Source organism: Bos taurus, chromosome 11 (assembly GCF_002263795.3).
Source record: "Bos taurus isolate L1 Dominette 01449 registration number 42190680 breed Hereford chromosome 11, ARS-UCD2.0, whole genome shotgun sequence".
In the NCBI taxonomy this organism is placed as follows: domain Eukaryota; kingdom Metazoa; phylum Chordata; class Mammalia; order Artiodactyla; family Bovidae; genus Bos; species Bos taurus.
The window spans coordinates 33,508,703-33,529,157 of record NC_037338.1 but is presented as its reverse complement, the minus strand read 5'-3'; the positions used below and the strand labels follow the sequence as shown (position 1 = coordinate 33,529,157).

At 39.3% G+C, this 20,455-nt stretch overlaps 1 protein-coding gene across 18 annotated transcripts in view; it reads left to right on the top strand.

Moving 5' to 3' along the window:
• Positions 1 to 1,026: 1,026 nt before the first annotated feature.
• Positions 1,027 to 20,455, top strand: part of NRXN1 (neurexin 1) — a 1,252,733-nt gene continuing 1,233,304 nt past the window's right edge. For 6 of the 18 annotated variants that reach the window (XM_059891018.1, XM_059891016.1, XM_059891017.1 and 3 more), the window contains exons 1-2: positions 1,027 to 1,515; positions 4,228 to 5,884. In XM_059891018.1, the coding sequence (XP_059747001.1) occupies positions 5,113 to 5,884 (772 nt within the window). In that variant the 5' untranslated portion in view covers positions 1,027 to 1,515; positions 4,228 to 5,112. 18 annotated transcript variants of the gene reach the window in all.

Here is a 20,455-nt window from a genome sequence, read left to right as displayed (position 1 = left end):
ATATTATTTTAGTACTCCTAAATTTGTCTACTTCTTACAGTTTTGCTATATAGGGCCGAAATGCAGAAAATAGTCTTACCTTAACAATATTTAAGGCTGAAGCTATTAGGCTTGTGGTACTGAAATAAATATGTCTGCTTTTTATGCTCTAAAACTAACCCAGACTAGGAATATAATAGGGTTAGAAATTTAAATGTCCATAGGACTCAAACTATAATTAAGCCACACACCTCAGACTTCTCTACCACCTATTTTTGCAAGCTTCCTTTAGATTTAACTCCTTTGTCACCAAACTCAGCAATGCCTACTGGGCATGCCCAGTGATATGGTCAGTGCCTTGTATCAAGTTTCACTTCCTCCAGGTTTTACCAGCTGCAAAAGGAAGGAGGAGATAGAGCGAAGAGTTAAACAGGAACAGAACTTGGTTCAGCTCCGGATGTCCATGCCAGGGCAGAGCACAGAAAGCTGGGGGAGGAGAAGGGATGAGGACACGTTACCACCAAAGTACCTTGTCCAATAGATGAGTCTGGGCTCTTAAACTGGCACGTTAACTGGGTGGGTCCCTTTTGCATCTTTTTGGCAAAGCTTGGGCAGATCGTGAAGATCTGAAGTGATCACCCATCCCGGGGCCACTGTAAGGGGTGGGGCAGGGACCGTGGATCTGGGGGAATGCCAGCGACTGTGTGAACCTTGCCTGTCTCTGCATTCCTCGAAGAGCTGCAGCTTTTCTAGGGTTCCAAGCAAGAGATCAAAGTGCACAAGTAAAGCGAGAGCTCATCTTAATCACGGACTCCTTGGCCCCTTCCTTTTGGCCCTGGAACCAACCCTCTCAGATACCGTTGCCCAATCACGACTAAACCCCGGAGAAGTGGAATCTCCACACAGCTTTCCGTGGGTCTAGCAGGGGCCTGGGCATGCTCAGTAGGCTACGTGTTTCTCTCTTTCTTTTTTTTCCTCTCTCTCTCTCCCTCTCCCGCTCTCTCCTCTTCCTCTTTTTCTATATCCCACCTCCCCTCTCTCTCATGGGGGAGGGTGGGTGGTGACAAGTTAGAAGCACTCGCGTTAGGTCCCCGCCCCCAGGATCGGGCTCCCCTGGCAAGAGGACGAAGCAAAGGCAGAAACACACCTCACTGCGCAGCATCCCCATCGGGAGGGGCTGTGCCCGGCGGGCTGAGCCCACCAGTATCCCAGTCTGGGGACGGCCCGCCGCTCTCCATGGTACTGCGGAGAGCTCAGCTCCGCCCTTCTCTTTCAGAAGGACAGCACCCAACGTCACGTAACCCAGCCTTCTCGGGCTCCACGACCGCCTCCTCCTTCCCAGCTCTTTCCCTCTCCTCCTCCTTCTGCTCCCCTCCTTTGCCTGTTCTCCCCTCCCGCACTCCTGGAGATAGACGCTCAAGCCTGACGCCTCTCAAAAGGCAGCAGCAGTCGCCTTATCCACAGACCTCAGGAAATTCGCTTTGACCGTTGCATGCCTCAAGCTCTGGCTCGAGCTAAGGGGGAATAACCGGGCAGGTAAAGAAGCTCAATTTGTGTTGAGGGGGAGGGGATGGGGCGAGGCTAGCTGGAGAAGGATATCTTTCCCCATTGTAATTGAGCCAGGATCTGCCACAAATGCACTGGGAAGAATGGGTGGTGGGAGGGTGGAGGAGTATAGATCTTGGTTGTTTTGCATGAAGCTTTTTAAATAATGGCAAGAAGATGAGATGGTGGAGCTGGGGTAGTAACTTGAAGACTGAATGCAGTGATTTATTAGCAGAAAAAGAAAACGGGCAAGTTAGAAACCAAAGCAATAAAATACATCTAGAGCTACATCTTTCTTTCCCTTCCCCATCAGCCCCATGCTGTGCCTAGCCTTAATTTGTGCAGTCGACTCCAGGCTCCAAGAAACTGCACTGGTATTAGAGATGGGGCTTAGAGACTGGGCGGGAAAGCCAGGGAGAATTTTGGGTGTGCATTGGTATTAAGGGACTTTGAAATATCCAGGGGGAAATGATAGGCGCTTCTAAAAATCCTCTCAAATATTTCAGGTTCTTTATTATGATATATTGAATGATGCATGGAAAGGTATGTGCATGTTTGTGCGTGTGTGTGTTACCATAAACATATTAAAATAAATGCAACTGCAGCCCATGAGCATACTGTATCGATCCTTCCAGTGGCTTGGGAATGAATTTGATTCTAGAAATGAAAGAAAAGATTAATGAGGCTGTTAGTCTGCTTTTGAATTAGAGCGCTTCTTCCTTTGGCTGCAGTGAGGTTGTTTTTCAGATCCTTTTATTTTATCCTCTAATTTGTGAACTCGCCAGGTTTTCCCGGCACCTAGAGAGAATCCTTTTCTCCATATAAATACAGATACTCTCTCACACACAATGAGCTTCCTCTAAGAACTGGAAGAGTCAGTTGACCTCCCCTGTGGTAAGAATATATGTTTTCCTCCCTCTCTTACATTCCTTAAAAAAAATTGTCAAGATATGCATCGTTGGAGGAGGGCAAGAGAGCGGTGTAAAGAAAGGTTTTATGATCTATGGAATGTCAATTAATAAAACAATTGATTCCAACTGACTAACAAAAAAAAAGGTTTTCTAACACAGGAGCTTGTAAATGGTTTCAAAGCACTTACTCTTGATCTTGAAATTTCAGGTTTATTTCACAATAACCGAAAATTTCACAGATTTCTGAGTCCACTTAAAAAATGAAAGTCTTCTGAATAATATGTTTCTTAGAATGATTTTTAAGAGCACTTTTCTTTGGGTTTGGAGCAGGAGTAGACAAGATATGGCTGGTGATTACTGATGGTGTGGCATGTATCAGCCGTAATAAAAAAGCAACTGAGATTTTAATTTCCCTTTGCTAGTGGGCAGTGTGTGTAGTGTGTTGTGTGTGTACTGAAAGAGAGAGAACCGGTCATCAATTTCATCTGGGGAGGAACTTGAAGTGGGATCCCCTAGCTTGGTGGCTCTCAGATGACACCTGTAGGGATTGCTCTGTATTGAAGACAAATGTTCTTGGTTCCCTTCATGGAGGAGCAGCAGCACAATGCGGTGCCATAAATTACTGCTAGTTTCAGCTTGTAGGAAAAAAAGTGTTAATTGGATAGTGAGTTTCTGTGTCTAGGCAATAAACTGGTGTCTGTGCCTGTGTATGTTGTGTGTGTATGTGTTGGGCGGGGGGAGATAGTGAGAAATGGAAATGGTGAAGGAAATACATATATTTCCTTAACCGGACCAGATGATACATTGTGATTTTCTTGGTTAAATATGAGAGTAATTTTTGGTTAAAAAAAAAAAGACTGAAAAACAATTCACTATATATGAGTTCTATACCATTACAAGAACCTGTCAGATTAGAGTTGAATAAAGAGAGATGACTTAATAGTATAGTGAGTAATTCAAAGATATGATTTTAAATGTGAGCTTCCTCGAGCCATAGCAGCTAAGGTGACACAGTAGCTATTCTAACCACACAAATTCTAAGAGCTGACAGCCAGAAAGGACTTGAAGAGGAGTTAAGATCACTGCACTGTTAGGCAAAATATTAAATACTTGACTTTAGAGGAGTTAATATTATGGCAGTTGAGACACAAATGCTGCCGAAAACTGACATCTGACTCCAGTGAGGTATTTTCTCCTATAATGAATGATTCCTTCAATAAAAAGGAAGAAAATACTCATTTGAAATTTAAGAATCCCAAACAACCATCAGCGTTCTTCTCTCTCTGAGAAAAACAAGAGTAGGAATGCTACACAAATCCATGCTGGCAGCTTCCAGTCAAGTTTGGTATGCTTTGCCTGTTGTAAAATCAGCTATTAACTGAGATTTAAATAAGCTGTATTTTTATTGTCTATATAACCAGTGCACATATAAGCAGAAGTTTCTAACAAAGTCTTTCTCTCCCCTCTTCTTTTCATATATTTTAAACTTTCTCAGAAACATTAAAATCTAACATTAACCAAATTTCTATTTAAAAGAAAAAATTTGGGAGGGTTACCTATTAATGGTTACAATAAACTACAAGGGTGTGGTACTGGCTGATTGTAAGAGTGTGATATTAACTATTAGGAGACATTAGTTCTTCTTACTTATAGATCAGGACAAATAAGTTCCTTCCAATAAGGTTAACTCTGACTTGCTAATAACAGCAATTATATACCTGATTTCTGGGTTGAATAATGATTATATGATACTCAGACTTTAGAACTTAATTTTTATTTTAATTCTCTGCAGATTTCTGGGTCCTTATAAAAAGACAAAATAAAACCAAAATGCATCACCAACACACGACCAATTGATACACTGGCATGTTAGCTTGGCCTTGCAGAGACGGAGAGGAGAGAAGAGGAGCTGGTGTGTTTTCCACCTCTAACAGCTTCTGGCTATTTCACAGCTTCAGTGTTTGAACCCTATTGTTGGGGAGGGAAAAAGAGAAGTAAAGCCCTGAGGCCATGTGCAAGGAATTCTGCTTTGGCTACAGAGATACTGGAAGTCTATGATAATGGCAGAAGACGCAGGCCTTTGAAGGTACTCGGGTTGATAAGTGGTGCCTTACTGGTTTGGACACTGCACCTGGAGGAGAAACACCTGAGGTGTTACCAAGCATTCAAGGATCCTGGTTCTTTGCTGGCATCTTACTTCCCTGGAAAGTGTTTGCTTTTTACCTGACTCTAACCGTTTCCCTTTTGCCTGGTACCACTGCTGATACCTGGCAGATAATGGTATTTGAAGAGTGAAGTCTCTGTCGACCCCACCAATGCCCTTGGACTAGTTCATCGGACTCAAATGGATGCGTGATTTCCCTTGATTTTCTGTTGACACCTTTTTCCAGAAGGTTGCTTCCAAAGTGTATCCTCCCTTTGGTCCGGAAGTTCTGTGGCTGCCCTGTGCTACTGGGGTCTACGTTTTCCAGTTGGGAGGGGACTATAGGGAGAGAGGGAGGGGTTGCTGGAAGAAGAAGAAGAAAAAAAGAGCTAGATAAAGGAGGGGACATTCCTCCCACTCCTGCCCGTCCCCTTACCCGACTTCTTTCCGGACCCCGATTTCTGCATCACGGTGTCCAAGATCATTTTGACCCTGTCGGCCCCGGCACCCCCCCGCCGCACCCCAGCCCCGAGCATGGGGACGGCGCTTCTCCAGCGCGGGGGCTGCTTTCTCCTGTGCCTCTCGCTGCTGCTCCTGGGCTGCTGGGCGGAGCTGGGCAGCGGGCTGGAGTTCCCGGGTGCTGAGGGCCAGTGGACGCGCTTCCCCAAGTGGAACGCCTGCTGCGAGAGCGAGATGAGCTTCCAGCTGAAGACGCGCAGCGCCCGGGGCCTAGTGCTCTACTTCGACGACGAGGGCTTCTGCGACTTCCTGGAGCTCATCCTGACGCGCGGCGGCCGCCTGCAGCTCAGCTTCTCCATCTTCTGCGCCGAGCCCGCCACGCTCCTGACGGACACGCCGGTCAACGACGGCGCGTGGCACAACGTGCGGATCCGCCGGCAGTTCCGCAACACCACGCTCTTCATCGACCAGGTGGAGGCCAAGTGGGTGGAGGTCAAGTCCAAGCGCCGGGACATGACGGTGTTCAGCGGCCTCTTCGTCGGGGGGCTTCCCCCGGAACTGCGCGCCGCGGCTCTCAAGCTCACGCTGGCCTCCGTGCGGGAGCGAGAGCCCTTCAAAGGCTGGATCCGCGACGTGCGGGTCAACTCCTCTCTGGCCCTGCCCGTGGACAGCGGCGAGGTCAAGCTGGACGACGAGCCGCCCAACAGCGGCGGCGGGAGCCCGTGCGAAGCGGGCGAGGAGGGCGAGGGCGGCGTGTGCCTCAACGGGGGCGTGTGTTCCGTAGTGGACGACCAGGCGGTGTGCGACTGCTCGCGAACTGGCTTCCGTGGCAAGGACTGCAGCCAAGGTAAGGCCCGATGACGCTGGAGCCCTGGGGCCTTGGCCTGGGCAGGGTACGGGGAGGAAGGGCGAGGCAGGCCGGGGCCTGTGCATGCGGGCCTTCCTTCTCTGGAGAGCTTGTGTCGCGTAGGGTCCAGGTGAAAACCTGTTTCGGGCCTCTCCGCCCTCTTACCTCCCACAGCCCCTCCCGTGGCCTCTTGGGAAAGGTTGAGCATTCCCCATTTTCAGGTTCAGTTTCCTCCCGGAGCCCTTTCCACTAGTCCTACTTCCTTCCAAGTGGCAAGTAAAATGACCTCTCTTCTTCAGTCCTCGGGTTCTTTGCCAAGCCGTTTCCTCTCTTCACTGGACTGGGGCCCACCAGAACATATAATGTGCATTTCCTCTGTCACCACTGTCTGTAATACACAGATTTCCCCCGTAAGATGCAGATTGGGCATACGTTTGGTGAAAAATGAAGTCAAGAGAAATTGACCATGGTTGAGAATCCCCACATAGTTGGTAATGGGCAAGGGAGACAGGATTCATAGACACAGCTGTGCCTTTTACAAGTAGAGTGGCCAGTCCTGCTCCTGTGGGGAAAGGGGGGTGGAGTAGGGCAGGACTTGTGCAAAATTTCTTGATTAGGAGGAGGGTTCTTGGAATTAATGGTAGTTTCTTTGGCTATGTCCAACATTTGTTGGTTTAATCAATTATTTCTGTGGTTTCTTGAAGTGGGAGAGAGGTCAGCTCATGTTTAGAAGAGTTAGAGATTAAATAGCATATTTCTTAATCAGATGACTTGGGAAGGTAAATAGTAGAGAGATTTAGACGTTGGACTGGGAAGCGTCTGCAGGCTAATAAACAGGGGATGCATATGAAGCATTGCAAGAGATTTTCCAAGGATATTCAGCTAATGATATTTATCTGAGTAGTGGAGGCCAAGTTGTTGTTCTTAGGGATTGAAACTGTGGAATTAAAAAAAAAAAAAACCCTCATACCTCTAAGTTTAATTTTCTCCCTTTTATACATAAAATTCAGTCATCAATGTATTTTTCCAATGTTGCTACATAACAATGACCAAGGAAAAATATTGTTGTATAGATATAGGAAAGCCTGTGAACAAAAAGTGAACGATATGAAAAAGAAATATGAATGTATCCATGGCTGAGCAGGAGAGATGTCAGGGTTTAAAGTAGATAGCTTTTGGGTCAAATCAAGACAATCAACAACATATGGATAAATGGCATTTATGGCTGTTTTTTAGAGGTGAATTATTAAAGCTTATTTTGAAAGCTTTAGAGACAAAAACTCTATGTATGGCTGTATTTTATTGTATAATATCTTCTGGACTTTTTTTGTTGTTTTTTATTGCTGACACTGCTAAGGGGAACTAGCCCTTGTAAATCTTACTAGACTTGGCAGTTCTCTCTTACCTGACTTTAAGAGAAATGAAGACTCGATAAAATTTGTAATTGTTTAAACAACAGACAGGGGGAAAAAAATCTAGTCATTAGGAGTTCTATAGCCTTCATGGTTTTATGAAAAAAAAAGTAAGGTGTGACTGTACTGCTTTCTGCCTCCATGAAGGTTTTTGTTTTCATGTATTTTGGCTTAAATAATTATAGAGGACTGTGTATCCCATGGCCTATACCACACTTTAGCTTGATCAGCTAAATTTCCATGGATTTAACATCAGGTTTTATAGTTATGTTTTATGAAAAATGAAACAGTATATGCTTTTTTCTCTACCAAATCTAACTTGATTGTAAGCCATAAATAAGTTAGCTACATTTGATGGTTTGCTATAATATAATTTGAAGTTGCATACCTCTGCACTGATACATAGAAATGAATAAAAGATGGACGTTATTTTATGGGACACATTGCTTTAAATACCCCAATGCTGCTTTAAAATACAAAGCAGACAATTTAAGGAAGAACACATGAAATATAACTTCCTTCCTTAAATTAGGAAACGAATATGACACAATGACAGCTTGTTCTGTGTGGGAGGGTGTTTTAAATGAAAATTTTTATTTTTCTGTGCATTTTTAACGTAGGAATCCAGGGATGTGCATAATCAGGAACAGTTAAGAGTGGAGAAAGCATGGCAAAAGTAATATTTTGAAGAGAAGCAGAATTGCATATCTCTGAAATGGAAAATGGAGTGATAAAGGCAGAGCCAGTCTCCCTAGAAAGATTGGCTCCATTTTGCTTATTTTCTCTGTTTCATGTGTGTCAAGTGACTATTAAATAATTAATCGAGAATGGATGCCTCTCCCAACACCAATCATGTATTGATGGCTAGGGATAGATGATTTGTATTCAGATGAAATATAAACAAAGCCCTGCCTGTAGCCAGTATTTACACTGATTGCCACATTAAAAAAAAACATGGTGATTTAAAAACAAACCCATAATCATTTGAAAAAATTTGGAGAAAAAGATTAACAACAAACATTAAATAATTTTCAAATTATATCTGGTCCCAACTACAATTTTTTAAACTTGATAAAAAGTCTAATATTTTAGTTACCTTTGTATTCCAAATACAGTAAGAATTATTAAAAAGAAAATTTAGGAATATTCTCTTCTTTCTAGAGTGCCTTTAAACAACTTATGCACCTATGGATTTCTAGAATATTTTCATTTAATGACCTCACTTTTATCCTTACTCATTTGTTCAGATAGCCTGACAAGTTTTATTTATTTATTCATGTGGTGATGGAAAGAGAAAACAGAAAGGTTACGTGTCATGATCAGGTTAGTGGAAGAGCCTGGGACCAACCCTCTTACTCTCAAACCCTGTATTTATCATGACTGCTGAATACGCTTTCCATTTTATTAGATTTGATCATTTTTTCAGGTCCAGTGATTATTCAAGAGAATACACACACACACACACACACACACACACACACACACACAGAACTAATGTATATGATGGATGTTTATGGGATACATAGCTTTTTCAGTGAATCATACCCATCTTAAGTGTCCTGGGATCATTATTATTTAATAAGTTTCTACTTAAGATCACTAATAGTTTCCTAGCAGCTTGAAAGAATTAGTGAATTCTGTGGCCACCCAGTTAAAAATGAGAATAAAAAGCTGATCAATGAGAACTTAACTTATACATTTCATTATTTCCAAGTCCAGGTTTTATGCATTTTAGAGCCACTTATACGAAAATGTCATACTAGACTGAGTATCAATTTTATTCACTTCTTCTGTTTAAATAGCCTGAAACACAAGTGGCTTGTGATGGCTGATTGCTTAATATTACTGAACATGACAGTGTGATAGATATCACTTAATGAAGCCTCTGCTTTCTATGACTTTATGAATGTTGCCAGATAGACAACCATATTCACTCATTCATTCATTTTTTTCTTTATCCAACAAGTATTAAGTGCTTTGCATATGCCTGAATCATAGGCCTAAGTGATACAACTGTGAGTAAACTCTTAGAAATAGTTCCTACTTTCATAGGAAGGTAAAAGCCTCACATTCCAGTGAGGAGACTCAGTAATTAAAAAAGTAAATACATGAAAACTTTAAATAATAGTATATATTTTGAAGGACAAGTACGTTGTACTATGAGAACTTAAAATTGTATGAACTGAATTAATCAAAAAAAGTTTTCCTGAGGGGTGATACTTAAACAAAAATCTGAGAGATAAGGAATTAGCCAGGTAAAGACACAGGAGAAATGTTAAGTCACAGCCTGGTGTAGGAGCTGACATGGCACATTCAGGAAACTAAGGGAAGGCCCTTGAATATGGAACTCTTAGTGCAGTAGGGCCAGGTCCTGTAAGGCCTTCCAACACAGTGTTGAGAATTTTAGTCTTTATTGAAAAAATGATGGAAAAACAATGGAAGGAGTTTAGTGTGGAAGGTAAGGGGGAGGACATCATTATCAAATTTACATTTCAGAATGATCACTCTGACTATAGTGTAGAGAACAGATTGATAGGAGGCCAGAGAAAAGCATTATTTTCTGTTTGTCACTCAACAACATTTGTTAAGCACACACAAATGTTTTGAGTGTCTACATGCACACGCAAACTGTAGACTGAACCAGGGGATAGAGAGGGAAGCAAGATTCTTTTTCTGAGGAAGTTAGAATTTTTGTAAGTTTGGTTCTGTATAGAACTCTGAGGCCAGTTGTTTGGAACACTTTGGTTCTACCTGTAAAATGCATTATCTGAACCCTTTATGTGGATTATTATGTGATTTCTTTCAGATATGCCCATTGAATCTGTAGGCTTCTGGACCCCATTGATAGTGCCCTATTTAACTATATGCCCAAGGACCTTGCTCAATATGCCTTCCTTGTGATATATATATGTAGATAGATAGATAGATTTTAGGCTTTCAGTATTTTAACTGCTCCAATAAAGGGAAATACTACATAGATATAATCTTCATAAGGTTAAAAAAATTAAGTAGTTACTATATAGGTACGTACTGGACAAAAATAATTCAGAGATTTTTGCCAGAGTTTTGTTTGAAGTCTACCATCAGAGGAAAGGTGGATCACCTGTGCTGAAAAAACTTCGAGGGGAATGGAGAAATTCGTAATTTTGATTTAGATAAAATGTTCTGAGAAGCTTTTGAAGCATAACAATGAAAGTCATCTGTCTGATCTATCAAAAAAAGCTTATCTTGGCTATAAAATAGTAATCAAAACTGACCATTTTAGAATGCCACAAATGAAGTGGAATGTGTTAGTTTAACTATGCTGAGATGCTTTTGTAGTATAAAGATTGAATTACACAGACTGTGGGACCACTCAAACTTTATTCCTCAATACTGTCTTCTGTAAAAATGGTATAATAGTACCTGCTTCAAAGAGCTCTTCTCAGAAGCAAGCAGTTCAGTTCTTGTAAAGCTCTTAGCACAGTTTGTGGCACATAGTAAATATTCTAAAGTACCACTTGTTATTTTTGTTACTGTTATCACCACTACCACTAGCACCACTACTTCTACTGATACCACTTTCTTCAGGGCTACTGTCAAGTAAAACTCAAATATATGCGTGCATGCTCAGCTGTGTCCACCTCTGCAACCCCATAGCCTGTAGCCCACCAGGTTTCTTTGTCCAAGAGAGTTTTTCAGGCAACAGTACCGGTGTGTGTGTTAGTCGCTCAGTCATGTCCAATTCTTTGCAACCCCATGGTCTGTCCATGGAATTTTCCAGGTGAGAATAGTGGAGTGGGTAGCCATTTCCTTCTTCAAAGAATACTGGAGTGGGGTGCCATTTCTTCCTCCAGGGGATCTTCTCCACCCAGGGACCGAACCCCTGTCTCCTGTGTCTTCTGCATTGCAGGCAGATACTTTACCTGCTGAGCCATTGAGTAGGCACTGAGAATTCAAATATGGAACTTCTTTTTTTTTAATTTAAAAGGAATTTTAATGTAATAATGATCCTTGCTTGATTCGCCCTAAAGTTTCAACTTACAAAGAAAAGCAAAGAATAAACACAGGGAACCTTTATTTCTGTTTTACACAGCTGTGCTCTAATGTTACCCATGTCTGGCTGTAATTCAAAATATTTAAAACATATTCTACTTGAGAAATTTTATTATAATTAAGTGAATCTGTAACACAAAAGCATTTGTAAAAACTGTCATTTTCTACATAAATACTTTTATCCATCCTAATCCCTTAGTGATTTTTTACAATATTTATCCTAATTTATAGGTATCTAATGAATCTATCTTATTTATAATTGGTCTTTGAGGTTCATCTGTAAGTTCAAGTTATTTGTCTGTATGTTACAGAGAAGTTAGCTAATATACTTGAACTTCTAAAAACTCAAGAAAGATTTCTTATAGTTGCATGAACAGATTATATTTTTAGTGTAAAATCATATATACTAGTAACATCATGTTCCAGTTTTGGATAGCATTAAATTAAATTTGATAATTAAATGATTAGTTAAGAAATTTCTGATTGACTACAGAAGGACAGGTAGTAATAATATTTCTCTTATTCTTAGCTGCATTCTGAGTATTAGAACCTTGAGCCACACTGGTTTCTGAAAACAGGACTCACATTCCTTATTACTTTCTCAGTGAGCATTTGGTGACTACTGTGTTCGTAGGGCTAACTCCTTTAAATATACACTGAAAATTAGGCCTTACTGTAGTTATTCAGGTTTTGTTTTGTTATGGAGATGATAAACCTAATATTAGAAGTTGTTAGGCAAACTGTACTTTCAAAAATTGCACAAGTATTTGACATAATTCAGCATAAATCATTTTTGCATTCTAAAGGATTTTAGTTTGTTATGCATCACAATATTACATAGAGCTTTTTTACTTTTTCCTTGTGTACTTCTCTATGATTGTATGGCTCAGTTTCTTGCTGTTACTTGGAAATGTAGAAATTGGTAAGTGTAGTCCTTGCTGAGTAGTAAGTCTTAAAATGTCTGAATTAAGTTTTAGGGGGAGAAAAGTTATTTTGGTTAGTTGCTTTAGAGCTCTTCAGAAATTGCATGGCTTTTTGGTTTTCACTCTTAAGCCTGGATTCCATGCATTTCCACTTGACTATGGAATGTCTACAGTGCTCTATCAGATTCTTTTCCAACAGTGTTATTGTTTACACAGTGTATGTAAACAGAAGGTGGAGTGGCATCTGAAGAGCTAAATTCCAGATGTGGCATTGCTTCTAAGTTCTGATAAAAGTAGAGTAAGGCTGCTGATGTTCTAAGTTCAGTTTCCAATACTGCACTTCGAGAAACACCTGATCAGGCTACTACGGATTGTGAACTCCGGCTAACCTACCTCACAGAAGGTTTGTGAGTAGATGATAGATGTAAAGTCTCAGAAAAACGTGAAACTTTAGAAGTATCCAATGGCAGTAGGGTAGTGGCTCTAGGATGTTGTGGATGTGAATAGTGAAAATGTTAAACTTGTTTCTGTAAATCTACTTTGAAGTCATTTTCTATGAATTTTAGATTGTTTACACCCAATAGTAGGTATGAAATTTGATAGAGTTCCCTTAGTACATATTGACACATTAATATAGATAAACTGCTTAAAGAGCTCAAGATCTCCTTGTTCCTCCTATGTAAAATCCAAACAAATGGAATTAGTAACATAAGGTAGCAACTGTATGAGTATATATCATATGATTATCTTTATATGAAGTTCAAAACAGATACAACTAAATCTGCTGTAATAGAGGTCAGAATAAGGATTCCGTTTCAGTGGTGTTGAGCTAGAAGAGGACACAGTGGAGCCTCTGACAAAATCTTGATGGTGGTTATATGGGCATATGTATGAGTAAAGATTCACTGAATTATACCCTTAAGATTTATGTACTTTACTGTATATAAGCTCCACCCCCCCAAAAAAAAATCCTTCAGAAGCATTGAATGGAATGCTTCTCAATGAATACCAATGCACTGATTATATACCAAACAAATTGCAAAGGAATCCTTAATGGAAATACATATTTACAAATTTTAGCCCAAGAGTCAGATATTTGCAAAATAAATCCAGTGACCTTTCCAAGAAGCAAGTGTATTTATATATAAATGCATCTAAGAGAAAGGAGAGCGATATTGTTTTCAATTCCTACACAACTTTTAATCTGGTTTCCAATTTCTTGTGCCTTTATATTGGAAATAAAACATAGGGTCATATTTTACATTTATATCTATTTGAGTGAAAATCTTACCAATACATTCAAGCAATATATGTTTTCCAATTAGAACAACTCAACTACTGGTATTTTAGGTAATTTATGATGAATGTATTGTAAAAGCTCAATAAATACTTGAATGAGTGGATATTGGAAAAAAATTTCTAGTCAAGCTATACTCTCTGAACTATAAATAACATGATTTCCCCCCAAAAAAAATATTAGGCATCAGATTATTTCAAAAGGTACACTAGGCCCTCCTACTTTACTAATGCTATAAGCACCTCTTGAATTTGAGTACAATTTAAAATCATTCTGTTTGGAATCACATTTATTATACTTACTATTTAATGCTTACTAAGTGAAAGGCATTGTGCAGTGTACTTTATCTGTTTTACCTTATTTTTTCCTGCAACATCCCACTTGATAGATTTTGTAAAATGCCCATTGTACAGATGAGAAAACTGTATTAGAAAAACTAGCTTGCCAAATATTCCATAGCTCAATGGCAGAGATGAAACTTGAGCGCAGGTGTGTCTTTTGTCCCAGCAGGCAGCTGTATCCATTACATGACAAAACCTGTGTGTCTCACTTAACAGACGGGTGATAACTGCTGAAAATGTGTTCCCTACTTGTCAACTTGGTGCCAATTTGAATGGCTGATTTTTAATAAAGCCTTCAGAATTGACGATTGTGGCAGACTCTTACATTTAGTGCCATTTCCTAATGTCATGATAATAAAGAATTGGATTAGCTTGTCAGGATTCATCACACTCTGTTTATATAATGCTTGTGTATTTGCTTTTTTTGTTGGCCTTCTATTCATATTATGCTTAATAGGTTGATTCTACTCTGATGCAACCAGAAGTAAAGAACCAATATCTTGCATGTAAAGAATATTACAACTAATTCTTGATCATGTGAATGAAAATACTTAGTTTCCAAATACAAGTGACCCAATTTCCATCTGTTTCAGATTATAGGAGATACAGTTAATTAAAATTATCAAAGTCCATGGTGATTCAGCACAAATGTAAAGACCCAGGCTGGTCCCCTAAGTATACTAAGTGAGAATTGCTGAGTTAGACATGATTCTGCTGAAGATATAGGTGATGGTACACTGGGCACTTAATTGAAATTACATAATGAGAAAGTAGTGTCTCTTTCTGGATAAGTGAATTTGGCTTCCCAATGCATTGCCTAAAATTGAACTTGGGAGTAGTTCTTGGAGTTAGAAAGACATTTTCTCTATGCTGTTTCTGGTATATATGAAACACTATTATTGGAAAGAAGTGGGAAGAAAACAAGACTGACCTGGCAAGACACAAAGTGCTGACCTGGACTCTTGTCTAGTCACTTGTGCTCAAAACTGTCTGAACTGTATTTAGTAAGACACTGATGCCACGTTATGGGAACAAGTGCTGCTTCAAATAGCACTTTCTCAGGTTGATTCCCAGGAGGGATCCGGTGGTTCAGAAGTTAGAAGAGGCACTGCCAAGAAGAACAGTTGCTTCACTAGCATCCTAACATTAGGAGGGTCCTCCCTTTGTTTAATGACAGACATAATGAATTCTGTGTGGATGGCAATCCATAACAGAAGCAGGACTGATCCCAGTTACTGTTGTTTGTTACCTTACAATACGTGGTCTTGTATGTAGAGCCAGCTAAACTTGGGTGTTACTCAGACATTGCTAGATTCAGCAGAAAGAACCACTCCAGTCCAGCAGAGGCAAGGAAATGAAAGACTCATGTTTTTCTTCTAAGTAATGATGTCTCTCTATAATTAAGCATGCCTGGACTCTCCTTAGGGAAAAAGCTGGCATGGCAGCATATAACTATAGCTGCTGTATGGAAGATACTACCTTCCAACTTAAGCTTTTCATCTTGAGTGCAACATTGATTTTTTTCCCCTGCAAACAATATAATTATTTATTTGAAATGACTGTATGTGATGCTTAAGGTATTAAATGTTTAATTTTTCCAGATCAAGACATTATAAAAATAAGAAGTTATATATTGTATTCCATGACCCAATTTCACAATTACATGTATAGGAGGATACATTTATGAACCCCTGTTTTTAAAAATTGAATCAACTTTCTGTGAAATAAAGTATTGAGATATTTAAAAATCATGAAACATTTGTTTTTGATACATAAATGTACATGTATATAAACAGATATGTATACACAAAAATATGACATGTAAAAGAAAATCACATAATATAAATAGAGAAGGGTTTTATTTGAAGTCTTGAAAATCATGGTTAAACATATCAATAAAATATAATGTTTTTTATGATTTAAAATAGTCTATATAATATATTTTCTTATATAGAAAAATACATATATATTTTTCTATAGAAGACCTTAGAAACTTGAAAAATTTATCCTTAAATTATGACAACTGACTTTCTCTGATCAGGCATAATGTTAGAGATTTTTGAGGTTTTTGCAAAATAGCACTTTCATATTAACTTTAACCCCAACTGTTCCTGGGGGTTGTATTAAAGACAAAATATATTAAGTCTTGCTCTAAGACTGCTCTGACAGTTACCAAGAGTAACTAATTTAATGAAACTTTATTATTATAAAATAAATAATAAATAGTTATTATTTAAATATCTATCAGAATGAACCACAGTTATATTCAAACATATGAAAAAAGTTAAACTAATATTAATAATGACTTTTTAAAACTTTCATACTTAAGAAAACCAGGGAATTAAACTTATTTACTGAAGAACTCCTAGTGATTTTCCTGTAAGCTAAGACCATCACAGGAATATTTTGAAACAGCCAGCCAGGTTTTAAAAAGTCAATAATAGCACCAAAACCCTTTACCAGAGTAGGTATCAATCTTTACAAAATTTTGCTTTTAATATTCAAATGAGTCATTTATAAGGTTCAGAACATGCCTCATTGTTTAGTTTTTGTCATTATATGGGTAATTTTTTGATATATGGATTATTAATCTCTTTTCCTTTGGCCTCTTATACTCTGTGCGACCCCATGGACTATAACTTGCCAGACTACTCTATCCATGGAGTTTTGCAAGTAAGAATACTGGAGTGGGTTGCAATTTCCTTCTCCAGGGGATCTTCCTGACCCAGGAATTGAACCCGGGTCTCCCGCATTCCAGGCAGATTCCTTATCATTTGATCCACCAGGGAAGCCCCTTATACTTTTATTCAGATTAGAACAATGGGATAAAAATAATATAATAAATAGATGTAATAAACTATCTTCTACCACAATTTATATTGTTTTACTTCAAATAACATTTAAAGCTTTTTTGCCCCCACCTTGGGCTTTATACATTGTTTATCCTTCTTCAGCTCTCTATGTTGATTTCCTTCCTCAAAGTATAGGCAAAGGTAGAGCTTCATGAATTAGAATAATTCTTCATTGGAGATGGCACTTCCCCCTCTCTGATTGTTAGCTGAGAGCTGTCCATGTTCCCAGAGGTCGCTGGAAGTAAAGAAAAATGATGGGCACATCTTCCTCCCCTAGACTCAGGGTGTTATTCATCTTGGACAAAGTCCCTGTTTGTATGACACAGAAAATGTTGTGTTTCATCCTAAAACAGAGGTAATGTTGATTTGCAATGGGGCCAGATATTAATTTTGGAGGGTCTTGCACCCATAGGGATGGAGGATGGAAGGACAATGAGGCCTCAGAGAAGCTGTGATGTTTGGAATATGTAATAATAAAAACGAGATAGAAGGCTGAGAAAGAGGAACAGGAGATAGGGAAAGAAGAAGATGATTAGGGAAAAAGGAGTATTGGAGAAAAGTTTGAGTGACGGTGGAAAACTAATAGAATTTGAAACAATCAGAACATTGTGAACTAGTGACTTAAAATACTACACATCTGGTTAGTGGAGGAAGGGACAAGAATATGCATTTCTTGACTTTTAGCCCTGGAATTGAGCTGAAGGCAAACATAGGAGGAAGCAAGAGGCAAATATAACCATATTCTTGCCTACAATTCACAGAAACTATAATCATCTTTTGTCTTTGGCAATGTGTCATTGGACTCTTTCCTACTAATACCAGTAAGAACAACAAAAACAGGAGCAAAATCGCACATAACTCGTACTCTGTGTCAGGCCCTAATTTAAGTTCTTTACACACATTAATTCATTTACTCTTCCTCACAAACCCATAAGGTAGGTGCTGTTTTCTCCATTTTAAAGAGTGAAAACTGAGGCCCACTAGGAATTTGCAAAGCTGGCATTCTAATGAAGGCTGCATGCATGATTCCTGAGGCCATGCCTTGGACTTGTAATTCCTTCTTTTTTAATATTAAAATAATAACTGTGTATCCTTTACATACTCCTTCATGTGTAAGAATCTGTCCTGCATTTAAAAGATGCCTGAATAAACTAATGCAATTTCATATTTATTTACCCCCCTTCTCTTAGTATTCCATGTTAAATATTTAATAACTTTTTCTGGGCAGAATTTCTTTTTTAAATTTAATGAAAATGCTTTCTCTGATGACATAAATTAATTTATTCTTGTTATGTCTTCAGTGGAAATAAAATTCATGTATTCAGTATTTCCTTGAGTTATCTTTTTCTACCTAAGAGAAAGAGTACTGTCTTCACTGAGCTAAAACATTTCAGTCCCTCTTCTGTGAAACTGGTCTGACATTCTGCCTCCTTCTCCTAATAGCTCCCTGTTAAGTTACGTGTGTTAGTCACTCAGTCATGTCTGACTGTTTGCGAACCCACAGACTGCAGCCCGCCAGGCTTCTCTGTCCATGGAACTCTCCAGGCTAGAATACTGGAGTGGATTGCCATTCCCTTCTCTAGAGGAACTTCCCAACCTAGGGATTGAACCCTGGTCTCTTGCATCGCAGGCAGATTCTTTACTGTTTGAGCCACAGGGAAGTCTTCCTGCTATATTTATTTTACCCATTATCATTCTGATTCACTTATACTCTCCCAAAGGTTAGTTCCCCAAATGTATCGCAATCCTCTTGGTCTGTTCATCATAGCATCAGCATCGTTGCACTTTCATTGACTCCCTGCCCTTCCTCTCCTTTCTGTCTGACTAGCTAATTTCCTATTATACCTTGGAAATGGCATAGGCGGAGGCTTCATAAAAATTCTTAGTAGCTTGTTGTTACCTGGTGGTTTAAAAAAAAAAAGCCTCTGTCACTCCTGTTGGTAGATCAAGCAGTCCAGAATGGCATAAAGGGAAGAGTCTTGATAGGATTGTATTTTTAACCTGGAAAAGTAGGCCAGAAAAATATGAGCTGACAAACAGAAAAAATAATTTGGACTAAGAAAAATAGGCAGTGGAAGTCTGGTCCACAGAAGGCTAACCAGTGGAAATGGATATGAATAAGAGTGTGTTGATTGAGGCCCAAGGAAACAGAAAACCACATTTGCTTGTGATTCTAGTGTAAATATGAGGACAGGCCAGCAGAGGTGGTGGGCAAAGCTCTATTCCTGGAGATTCTCAACAATAGCTTAGACAGACACCTGCCCTCTTAAACTGTTTGGTTTCCCTTCTTCTGGCCAGAGGCCTGGACTAAATAACCTTCAGAATACATTTTTAGCTCATAGTTATGTAAATAAGTATACTTTTGGGAAAACTTTTAGCATTCACATCTTCCAAGTATGACAGAATTAGCTCCAAACAACACCCACCCCTAAAAAATAAAGTCCCCAAACTACCCCCTGCCAAAAAGGAAAAAAGCCAGAAAACCCATTTTAAGAGGGTCTGAAGTTATAATTCACAGATGCATTTGAGTAAAACATAGCACCGACTGCTGCAGAGTGTAAATTACTTCCCCAGTTGCCTTAACTTGATGTGCTGTGCATAGGAGTCCCTGGAATCCACTCTAGATGGGCTCTTTGCCCACCTGCTTGCGTTTGCCTTGAGCCACTAGCCCTTGTTGTCCTCTTTACCCAGTGGATTGCCCCCGTTTCATGTTTCCTTCGACATGGTTGAGTTCAAGTTACAGCTGCTGCCTGTATCTCAACTCACCTTGTACCTCTGTTGCTCATGCTGCCGTCTCCATCGCACCCTCCAGGCATGGAATTCACCTCTACCAGTTGTGATGTTTCTGCCTGGCTGACTCACTGCAGCACATTCAAGTGGTGTCACTCCCATATCAAACCTTTTATTATGTTATTTCTCTTCCTCTGGGAAATACAGCTTTGGATAAAAGGGGTTTTAGCACTACGGTGAATTCTTCCTGGAGAAGGATAAGATGAGAAGACTGAAAAAATAGTCTTTGAGTTAAAAACAAAACAAAGAAAACAAAACCAAAACAACAACCATTCACAACATTAAGAACATTTATTTATGGGTACTGTAATGTCCTCGGTTTCTTTGTATAAACAGTTATGCAAACCAGAAATCTAGCTTATCTCTGACTTCTATGTTTTTGTCCATTCATGAATTCATTCATAATTGCTAAACCACTTACTAAGAAGCTATCCTACATAAGACAAGATGTTAGCTCATAACATCTCAGAGGTGTTCGTTCACCTTTGTGTTCTCAGTACTTTTGAAGTTTGGCAGCACAATTGAAAGTGTTGAGACCTAAATACAGTATTTAAAAAAAGGAGGGGGATCAAAAATGTGAATAAATCCTACTATTAATCATAGTATATGGAGATCTATAATAAAGTGTACATGTGTACCGTTAGTGATCTTATTAATGATATCCTCAGCTGTGGTAAAAATAAGCCTTTTTGAAAAATGCAATATGCCTATGAGGAGTGAGAAACATGGATCCTTTTAAAAAATTACACTTAATGGATCGTTTCACACTCTCAATTAAGTCACCATAATTTCAAATTATTCTAATCATTGGCTCTGTTCATATTAAAAGGAAATAGTTTGTAGAACATCATTAGAAAGTTATAGAGAATATGTAGGAAAAAACATTGATAGCAAATACAAGTTTGTTTTTTCTTTGTTTGG